Genomic DNA, 10,611 nt, shown 5'->3' on the forward strand with positions numbered 1-10,611 from the left:
TTTTAGAGTGCTTCAAAAAATGAGAGCCGTCCATCCGGCAAAATCGAACGGTAGAAACAAAGGAAGGACCAGCATGGGCGGCACGCAGGCTCTTTTTGTTTATTTTTCTGGAAACCTTTTAGTTCCGGTTGATTTTACCAATCGAGACTAAAGGGTCACCCGGGACTAAAGGACCCCCTTTTATCTCGAATAGTTAGTCCCAGTTGGATTTTTAGGATCTATGACCCATACCAACCGGGACTAAAGGTGGGTTTTCTAGTAGTGTTCATACTTTTTTCCGTGCCTCCATACATTGCGTTTAATACTAAAAATTAGTATTTTCAGTCGATTCCTTCCATACATGTATAAATGGTCTACATAGTGACACACATCATGCATATGTATATGAACTTATTATTTCTATATTACCAACAACAGAAATAGGTATTTTAGAATATATATTTGTTTACTTTTGGAAATATTTCTGTACAATGAATATGAAAATAATTAGATTAAAATTTATGAGCTTACTTTAGGTTATTTTAAAGAACAACATGTGTGGGTAATTGAGATACAAATTTAGAAGGACATTTTAAGTTATCCTTGTAATGACATGTATTGATAGTTCAGACAAATATTATGGGTTACTGTAAATTATTTTCTTATAATGCAGAGAAGGGTAGTTTAGATATCAATCTAGGATTTATTATATTTTTAAAAAAATTAACCACATATTCTATTATAAAAATTAGCCACATATGCCATTAGAATATTTTCACAATAATAGCAGTGGGTAATTTTTTTAAAAATATAATAGACAAATGGCTATGATTATTAGTGCCTACAATACCGATGCCCAGATGTTTTTGAATTTTGTGACAATTTTCTAGCACGTCATGTGAAAACTAAGCGTGGTTCATAGACGAATGGCTATGAATGTGTATGAAAAGGTGTATAGAGTAATTATTAATTAACAGTCAATCACAATTGGAGTATTATTAATCAAGCAATACAAGTTGTTGGAAGATGCTAAAAGGCGAGCTCGAAATGCCAAAGATAATGCACACAAAAAGAAACACTTTCATCATCTTAGCCAATGAGGTTATAAGACGGCGATGCTCAAATGGTAGAGGATAGAAGATGATCTAATAGCAAGAGGAATCGTGCCAGCAACTCTTGATTGGCCATTGCGAGCAAAGAACTTTTTCAACGCTCATGGCGGCACACTAAATAGGGAAGAAGGATCGTTTATTACTAGAAATTCAACGCTATTTTTATTTAATGGCTAGAGTCAGTGTTGTAACCTAATCACCCCCTCCCTCACCCTCCTTTCTCTTTCTCCCCCTCCTTTGTAAGTATGTCCTATACTTTTGCCTCCCTTATTTTTTTGAAAATGAAGTGCTATGGGGAACTCCCCCACAGGTTTTGCTCAAAAAAATAATTAGTAACATGTTTTAATATGAGGTCTTCAGAACATTACTTGCAATGGTCCCCCCATGGTGTAGTCTATGTTTATTATGTCTCATCAACTCCTTCAAATTTTCTTGAATTTTATCATGGTTAATAATTTGTAAACTGAAAATATAATAATGTCACACCCTGAAATTTTTGGATTTCAGGATGTGATTTGAAAGAACAATTAAACAATGATTATCTCATGATTTTAAAATTTTTCCCAATATTTATTTTCTTGATAGGAAATTTTGTATAAGAAAAATAATTGATTGTTTTTTTCAATTAAATAAACTAGTTCTATGTGTGTTGCATTCATGCCGATGCATCTTGGTGTTTATTGAGTGCAAATGTTTTAGAATGCGTTTAGACGACGACCAGGTTCTTCTGAGAATTTTTCAGCTTTTTTGGAATTTATTCTCAATTTTCTAGAGATAAATCTATTTATTAAAAGGCTCTAAAATTCTTTTCATGAGCTCCAAGTGTTTTATTTGGACTCCTGATGTCCCAAACTATCTCTAGGATTTTTCATGGAATTTTTAGGATTTTCTGCATATTTTTTGTGCTTTAAAAACAATATCTAGAATTATTCTGGGTTTGTTTTGCACTAGAAATTATATTCCGGAAAATAACACAACCCCAAAATCCTTATCGGGCCGGATCCTTTCAAACCCAACTCGACCTGTTTCACCCGAACCCGCTCCCTCTCTCTCCATGCAACAATGTAGACAAAGATGAAGCAGCAGTCATTCGGACTTTCCATAGGATTGTTAGAGAATATTTTAGGGGAGCCCTGAAGCCCCCTTCAATACAGAAGCGAGGAAAGCCGCTGGCTTTGAGCCTGCCTTGTATGAACCCCTGGCAGTGAAGGAGGTACATGTTGAGGGAGAGGCGGACAATTGAGTGACGCATTATGCTGTTTTTTTTTTCACTATTTGTGCTATGCTATAGCAGGCCAGAAAGCGCATAGATACGGTGGATGTTCCAGTTTCCTTTTGTTAGCAATGAGATGTTGGTGACCTCTGTGGTCGTTTTCTTTACCACGGACATACTTTACTGATCTCGAACTTTACAAACCAAGCTGAAGAATATTTTGCAGCAACTTTCTATTCCATTAAATGAACTTTGTTTTACTTATGATTGCTTAGGTGAGCGGCCGCACTGTACTGCAGGTGCGCGGCTTGGAAGTATATTGTGGGAGCTGTGCATTGCAAGTTGTCCTGTCCTGTATTTGTGGCCATCAACTTTGTAGGTTTGATGGGCTAAAAGGAACAAAGATGTAGACATCTCTAGTCCTCAACTTGTTCGTTTGTGCTGAAAAAAGATCCCTTCATTGATGTGTTATTCTGCATGCCAGGTCAGCTAAAATTCACTTGGGTTTTCAGGGGACCAGGTCTATCTACACGTGTGAAATGTTTGTTGCACACCCCTTTTGCTCTTTGTGAGCAAATGATGATGGCACAAATAGAAGAAGGGTCGACGTCATCCCGGAGATTGCCCAGTTAAAAACGAAGGCCCTAAGTCCTCTTGGTTTCTCTTTCTCATACTATGATAAATGGCATTGCTAAAATGTACGTGCGGTCTTGAGCGTGAATAATATAAGTCATCTTGCGGCAATCAAGTTATCATGGAGTTGTACAAATTACGTGCCTTCCTGTCGGATTTGGACAACTAATAATGCCGTTTTCAGATTTGTTAAATTTTGTGGTTACCTGTGACCACGACTCAGCTGGACTATGATAATAGTATAAGTTTCCAACACCAGAAGTCGTCATTATCTGAGAAATGCCGCCCTTCTACATCTCGAAGAATAATATAAGCACCTACGGCTCTATTTGGATTATATGAACACACAAGATTCTACGGAATAACACCGAAAGATGCCCGGATGATTACTTGTACATCTCAAATTAAAAGCAAACAGTACTATAGACTAACTCATTCTTTGGAAAAGGGATAACATAACTAAGCTCCTACGACTTTGGCTCATGGAGACAAAAATGGGAAAACAAAAACTACTAAAATTCTACTGCAAAGCGCTATATATGAACGCGTATGGGCTTGGCCTGATCAGCAGGAAAACCAGGCCCCAGAAAAGATGGAGCACGAGGTCTGGTTGCTCTGGGCAACGCTCGCCGGCGCCGTCTCGCTCCTCTACTACCTGGCCATCCTCAGCCGCCGTCGAGGCTCCGGCCGGCTGCCGCCGGGCCCCCGGCCGCTCCCGATCATTGGCAACGCGCTCGACCTGCGAGGCAACCTCCACCACGCGCTCGCGCGGCTGGCGCGCACCCACGGCCCCGTCATGCGCCTCCAGCTCGGCCCCGTCCCGGCCGTGGCCATCTCCTCCCGGGAAGCCGCGAGGGAGGCCTTCACCAGGCACGACCGGCGCCTCACGGGCCGCTACACCGTCGACGCCGTCCACGCGCTCGGGTGGGCCGACCGCTCCCTGATCAACATGGCCAGCTCGGACCCGCTGTGGAAGCTGCAGCGCGGCATCCTGGCGGCGCACGTCTTCTCGCCGCGGAGCCTCGCGGCGGCGCGCGGCGTCCGGGAGCGCAAGGTGCGGGACCTGGTCGCACACATCCGCGCGCGCGCCGGGCGGGAGGTGGACGTCGGCAGGGCGCTGTACGGCGGCATGATCAACCTCGTGTCGAGCACATTCTTCTCCGTCGACGTGGTGGACGTGGACGCCACCGGCGAGTCGGCGCACGGGATACGGGAGCACGTGGAGAACATAGCCGACCTGATGACGAAGCCCAACGTCTCCGACCTCCTCCCCTTCCTGCGGCGGCTCGACCTGCAGGGGCGGCGCCGCGCGGCGGCCTGGCACCTGGGGGAGATCTACCGCATCTTGGACGGCATAATCGAGCGCAGGCTGGCCGAGAACGCCGACGGCAGGCACGGCGACGACTTCCTCCAGGTGCTCCTGGATCTCATGTCCACGGGCAAGATCGACCGCGACACCGTGAAGGCCATCGTGTTCGAGGTCTTCTTCACCGGCGGCGACACGATCACGATCACGGTGGAGTGGGCGATGGCCGAGCTGCTCCGCAACCCGAGCGCCATGGCCAGGTTGCGCGCGGAGATCGCCGGAGCTCTGGGCGGCAAGGAGACCATCGAGGAGCCGGACGTGGCGGGCCTGCCGTACCTCCAGGCCGTGTTCAAGGAATCCATGCGGCTGCACCCGGTGGCGCCGCTGCTGGTGCCCCACAAGGCCGTGGAGGACGGCGTCGAGGTCTGCGGCTACGCCGTGCCCAAGGGCTGCACGGTCTTCGTCAACGTGTGGGCGATCATGCGGGACACGGCGGTGTGGGACGAGCCGGACAGGTTCATGCCGGAGCGCTTCTTGGGCAAGGCGGCGGAGGTGGACTACAAGGGGAAGGAATTCGAGTTCTTCCCGTTCGGGTATGGACGGAGGCAGTGCCCCGGTATGCCCATGGCGGAGCGCGTCGTGCCACACCTGCTGGCGTCGCTGCTGCACGCGTTCGAGTGGAGGTTGCCGGAGGGCATGGCGGGCGAGCAGCTGGACGTCAGCGAAAGGTTTACAACTGGCAATGTCCTGGCCGTCCCTCTCAAGGCCGTGCCCGTCGCAATTACCTAGCAGGCACCAAATAAGGTATATTGTACTGCAAATGGTGTCCGTTGTTGCAGCGAAATGTTTCTTGTTTCTAGCGTATGATTGATGCTCGATAGTGATATTTCCTGAAAGTATGGAGGTGATTGCATTACTTGTATCATTTTATGTATAACTAGTGGACGTGCACGTGCGGTGGGAAGATATGTAAATCAACGGCACCCAGAGTACACAAGATATGTAAATCAAGTTGGAAGATTTTGATCAGTTCGATGAACTTTCTCCATTCTCAGTTGAGGTTGACACCAGCATCCTATTATCCAAAGAAGATGCTCCGTACTTACACCGCGATCATGACCAAGGGACGTTCTTCAAGAAGAAGATTATCAATGTTCATTGAATAATGATGAGTAGGTTTAGAACCATTATATTACGTGGTATTAATTATGTGGTCATGTGACGAACTATTGTAATGTATTTTGTACAATTCAAACAATTATGTGGTATTTCTACGATTAACGATACTATTTGTACAATTTGGATCAAATAAAACAAACACAAATTCATAAATTATTTTTTCATGGTCAAAATATTAAATATTTGCAGTATTTTGGATCATCAAAAGTCTTCAAATATTAAATTAGAGGTACATTGTATACTGAAGGCATAATTGTGGAATTTATTATAGCTAATATTTCTTAATATTTTTCATGTTCAAAATAGTAGTTTTTTGTTTTTTGGGATTAACACCAGTGTGGAAAATCCTATTAGTAATTAAAAATTTCTAATTTTACTATATCAATAAATTGTTGTATGGTGTAGAGATAGCCAACAACAAGGTATAAAACTTTTTCAATATTTTTCCTAAGTTTACTCCATTTATTAAGCATAAAACAAATAGAACAACAATTTTAGAAATAAGAAAAGAAAATAGACTGCGTGCGGGAAACGAAACGCTTGGAGGTGGATTAGTATCTGGCGGAGGCCTTGCCCGGTACTAAATTCCCCCTGTTTCGCCTCCCGCCTTTTTTGCCAGATTAGTACCAGGCGAAGGCCTTGGCCGGTACTAAATGAAACCATTTAGTACTGGACAGCAGCTAGCACCGGTACTAAAGGCCATTTTGTACTGGGCGGGCCACCGCCTGGTACTAAACTGCCCAAACCTGCAAAAATCCCACCCCACTTCTTCTCCAACACTTAGCCGCGCAGTCGTTCCCTCTCCCGATCCTGTCGCCACTCCGCTGCCTCCGCCGTCGTCGTCTACCATCAACCGCCGCCGCGGCTCCTCCTCGATGTCTGGCTGCGCCCAACGCTCCCCGGCATCACGGCGCACTCCATCCCACCGCACGCCGTGCTCCTCCTCGACGTCCGTACCACCTAGCGCCCCGGCTAACCGGCCCCCTTCCTCGTTGGACGCGACCCCGGCTCCTCCTTGACTTCCTCGACGTCCAGCCGTACCAGGAACTCCGCGGCAGCACGGCGCACTCCTTCCCGCAAGACGCTGCACTTGTCCTCAACGTCCACGCCCTAGCTCTTCCTCGACTTCCTCGACGTCTGGCCACGCCCAACGCTCCCTCGGCACCTCAGCGCGCATCCTCCCCACAGGATTTTGTGCTCCTCGATGCCGGCTACCGCCCTGCCCCGATTGGCACCCCGAGCTCCACCGTGCCTCACCCCGTGCTCGCCATGCACCGGCCGCAACTGAGCACCTCTGCCCTCGTCATGCCCTCCATCACCAGGAGCTCACACCGGCCGCTGTCAGGACCCCGCGCTCCGCCCTTCGCCTCCGCCCCCACCGCCGCACCCTCGGCCCTTCTACGTGCGTACGTAAGCCCCCAACCCCCCACCCCGATCGCTGATGTCACAAGCCCCATGATTATGTCAGCAATTAGAAATTAGAAAATATAAGAAATTGGTAGTGATCATTTAGATTACTGGAAAATGGCTAGGAAACTTACTTACATGAAGCCTAGAATTATTTCTTTTGTTTCATTTAGTTACATTCTTTTTAGAATTACTTTATTAATTGTTTCTTTTAGTAATGGTTAGATTTACTTGTTAATATGGAAGATAAAAATATAGAAAACTATTACAAAATATAGGAAATTGCTAGAAATCATTGAGATTATCGGAAAATGGCTAGAAACTTACTTACATGATTGACAATGCCTAGAATTATTTTTTTATTAATGGACAAAATTATTTCTTTTAGTTTTATTTATTACTTACATGATTGACAATGCCTAGAATTTTTTTTTATTAATGGACAAAATTATTTCTTTTAGTTTTATTTATTCTTAATTACTATCTAAATACCTTGTTTTTTCTTTTACTGGTTAAAATGGGAGACAGGGAGGAAGAAGCGTTCCAGCAAAATATTATTAATGAAGGCAGTAACTACAACGCAGAAGTAGATGATGCTGCAGGTGAAGAGGATGATGGCAGCCAATACCTAAATATGACTGGTGATGGCGGTGATGATGCTCCAGCCGAAGAGGAGGAAGAAATTGTTGAGGTATATGAATCCTTGTATACATAAACATGATTTGAATTCTCTACCTATCAACAATGGGTATAATTAATGCTTCTTTTTTTAGCCATCTGGATCGTCCATGAGACCTAAACAGAAATGAGGCGGGAAGAAAAAGTTGGTGGGGCGTACCATCACAGACGTGGACGATGAAGGCGCACCAATTGCTCCCCCTGTGTGTGTACGACATTTTTCAATCAATGTGGGTTTGTTGTTCGGGAAAACATCCCCATCAGCATTAAAAAATGGAGAGCAACCACACGTACTGATGCAGCTGAAGATATGGTCCCTGAGCGAGAGAAGGAAATGTGTTGGCAACAGTTGATACTGTACTTCACATATCCAGAAGTGAAAGAAAAAGAACTGAAGGAATATTCCTTTAGGAAGATGGAAATTTCTTTCGAAATGTTCAAGAGAAACTTGGACAAAGATTTTATTAAGAAGGGCATCAAACCATATTTGGAGAAAAAGTACCAAAAGCTACGACCTTATTAGGAACCATTCAAGCAATACAAGTTGTCGGAGGATGCCAAAAGGCGAGCTCAAACAGCCAAAGATAATGCAAACAAAAAGAAACACTTTGATCATCTTGGCCAAGGAGGTTATAAGATGGCGATGCTCAAATGGCAGAGGATAGAAGCTAACCTAATGACAAGAGGAATCGTGCCGGCAACTCTCGATTGGCCATTGAAAGTAAATAACTTTTTCAACTGTCATAGTGGCACATTAAATAGGGAAGAAGGATCGTTTATTACTAGAGATTCATTAATCGCAGAAGTCACTAGGTTGGAAGCTACACTAAAGGCTAAACGGCAAGGAACTTTTAAGCTCGACAAAGAGAAAGATGAGCTGACTTATGCACTTGGGAATCCGGAAGACACTGGATGTGTCCGAGGCATGGGCGTACTTCCATGGAATAAAGGCTTTAGTGAAGATATCAAGTCTTACAGAAGTCAAAGAAGAAGCAAGGTCGCAGCAGAAGAGAATATGCTTATCCTAGAAGAACAAGTAGCTTCGACTAATCAAAGAATGGATCGGCTGCAAGAGGCGTTAGCACTTAGCCAAGCAGGAGCTGCATCAGGTGCTAATGTGGACATAATAAACCAAGCTTCCCAGCATTGTAGCAGCATCGCTTCCACAGAGTTCCAACCAGAATAATCATCTGACATGGTTGCGGGTAAAAACCAACACTACCCCATAGAGGACATCACTGTGAGGACCCCATGTGAGCTTCTTACTCCGGTGAGGAAAACAATCAAATTAGTGGTTCACGGTATTGTTGAAGTACCAGTACCAGGCAAACAATTTATGGCGTGGAGATTCCTAAAGGATATGCTAGAGTCTAGATTGAATGAGGGGAAACAAAGTACTGGTACCAGGCAGACAATTCATGGCGTGGAGATTCCTGAAGGATATGCTAGAGTCTAGGTTGACTGAGTGGAAACAGGATGGGAAGACCTAGACCTCGAGATCCCTGGAGGCGATGGTGAAACAGAACTAGGACACGCCATCCACACCTGGATTTGTTGGGCCAAGGGCTACATAAGGTTTTCGCAAGCAGACATAGTTCCCGCATCATCCCCTCAGAGGTCAAGGCATAGATCACCAACGCCACCATCCAGGGATGCACTAGCTACAATGGACCAAAGCATGAGTCCATCATCCCCACCAGCTACAAGGGACCAAAGCATGAGTCCACCGTTGCCTCAACCTCTACTTCCTAAAAAGAAAATCCTGAATGCTTCGATCCCGCCACCTCCTAAGCAGAAGAATAACCCACGTCCTAATAAAGCAAAGCCTGCACCTCCGAAGTTGGCATATGAACTAACAGATGTGGGATGTCACTGGATATCTATGGCTGAGGTTGCTACTCACTTTGGGTGAAAGAAGAAGCCTGAGATGAAGCAACGAAGAAATACTTTAAATCCCTAGCAGTTAAAAAAGTGGTGAAAGAACCATGTCAGACTATGACTGCTCAATCACAAAGTCATATAAGAAGAAAAAAAAGATCAGGGTCCACCATTCCCTAGCTCGAAGAATAGTCCTTATAATCGGTCGATCTGCTCAAAGTGCTTTCAAAAGGAGATGAGGTTTTGGCTGAATTTATTGCCTCCATCAATCTCACAAAAGCTTAACTCCTAGGGGAGGACTATATCCCAAATCACCCAGGGGCTAGTAAATGGGAGTTTAAGCTGGGGGGAACCTCTTCTGTGGCCACTGTTGGTTGATCACCTACCAACAAAAATGTATGCATTTCATAAATGGCACATGGAGGCAGCTGCAGATGCACGGATCATGTTCATTGCTCAGGTTCAAGATCGTGATTACTTTCGAGGGCCAGATGATATATGGATTGAGTTTGACAGTCTTTATTACTTGTACCTTCAAGACGCCCTTGACAAGTCCCTCATTGGTGCATGGGTTCTATAAGTGTTTGATCTCATTTCTAAATCCTAGCTCCTACATTAATTGTGCGCTGTCTCATCCCGTATTTTATTTTGTATCATGCAGAATGGAGATTCAACATTGCCGAAGAAAATAATATTATAATGTCAGATTCATGGACCCGCACGTTATAAATGAGGAATGCTTAATGAAATAGACAAATCGGACCATGAAGACTATTTTCAACTTCATGGGTAAGCAACATCACATGCAATTTATACTTTTGCCGCACAACTTTTAGTGAGTCATTCATCCCTTTTCTCATCCGTTCGAAACTAATAATAAGTATATTTAACATTGCCTATGTATATGAATATGAATAGCTTCTACTGGATACTACTTGTTATCAAGAATGATTGAAGCCACGTCATAGTGCTGGACCCAAAGAGGAAACCAAAAGAAGAGTACCAAAGCCTCATAGACATGCATAACAAGGCATGGGCTCGCTTCATAAAAAACACCCAGGACCGTTCAAGGATCAACCTCATATCAGGGATAACTTCCGGTATGAATTCAATTTGGACATCTAGTGTCATTTCTTTAAACACCACAACTGCTTGAATATTTCATAACTCCTTTTTTCATATATTGTGTTTGAGATAGGAGGATGGAAACAACTTATGTGGATACT

The 10,611-nt window shown here is 44.5% G+C and overlaps 1 protein-coding gene across 1 annotated transcript; it reads left to right on the forward strand.

The window, feature by feature from the left end:
• The first annotated feature begins 3,465 nt into the window (after window positions 1–3,465).
• Window positions 3,466–5,524, forward strand: LOC117847253 (cytochrome P450 76M5). Its single transcript, XM_034728424.2, has 2 exons — window positions 3,466–5,047; window positions 5,185–5,524. The coding sequence occupies exon 1, from the start codon at window positions 3,530–3,532 to the stop codon at window positions 5,030–5,032; it is 1,503 nt and encodes a 500-aa protein (XP_034584315.1). The 5' UTR covers window positions 3,466–3,529; the 3' UTR covers window positions 5,033–5,047; window positions 5,185–5,524.
• Window positions 5,525–10,611: the final 5,087 nt, after the last annotated feature.

This window comes from Setaria viridis, chromosome 3, assembly GCF_005286985.2.
Source record: "Setaria viridis chromosome 3, Setaria_viridis_v4.0, whole genome shotgun sequence".
Classification (NCBI taxonomy): domain Eukaryota; kingdom Viridiplantae; phylum Streptophyta; class Magnoliopsida; order Poales; family Poaceae; genus Setaria; species Setaria viridis.

Excerpts from the sequence above, each read along its gene's own strand:
- LOC117847253 (XM_034728424.2), top strand. The coding sequence starts at position 3,530 with ATGGAGCACGAGGTCTGGTTGCTCTGGGCAACGCTCGCCGGCGCCGTC.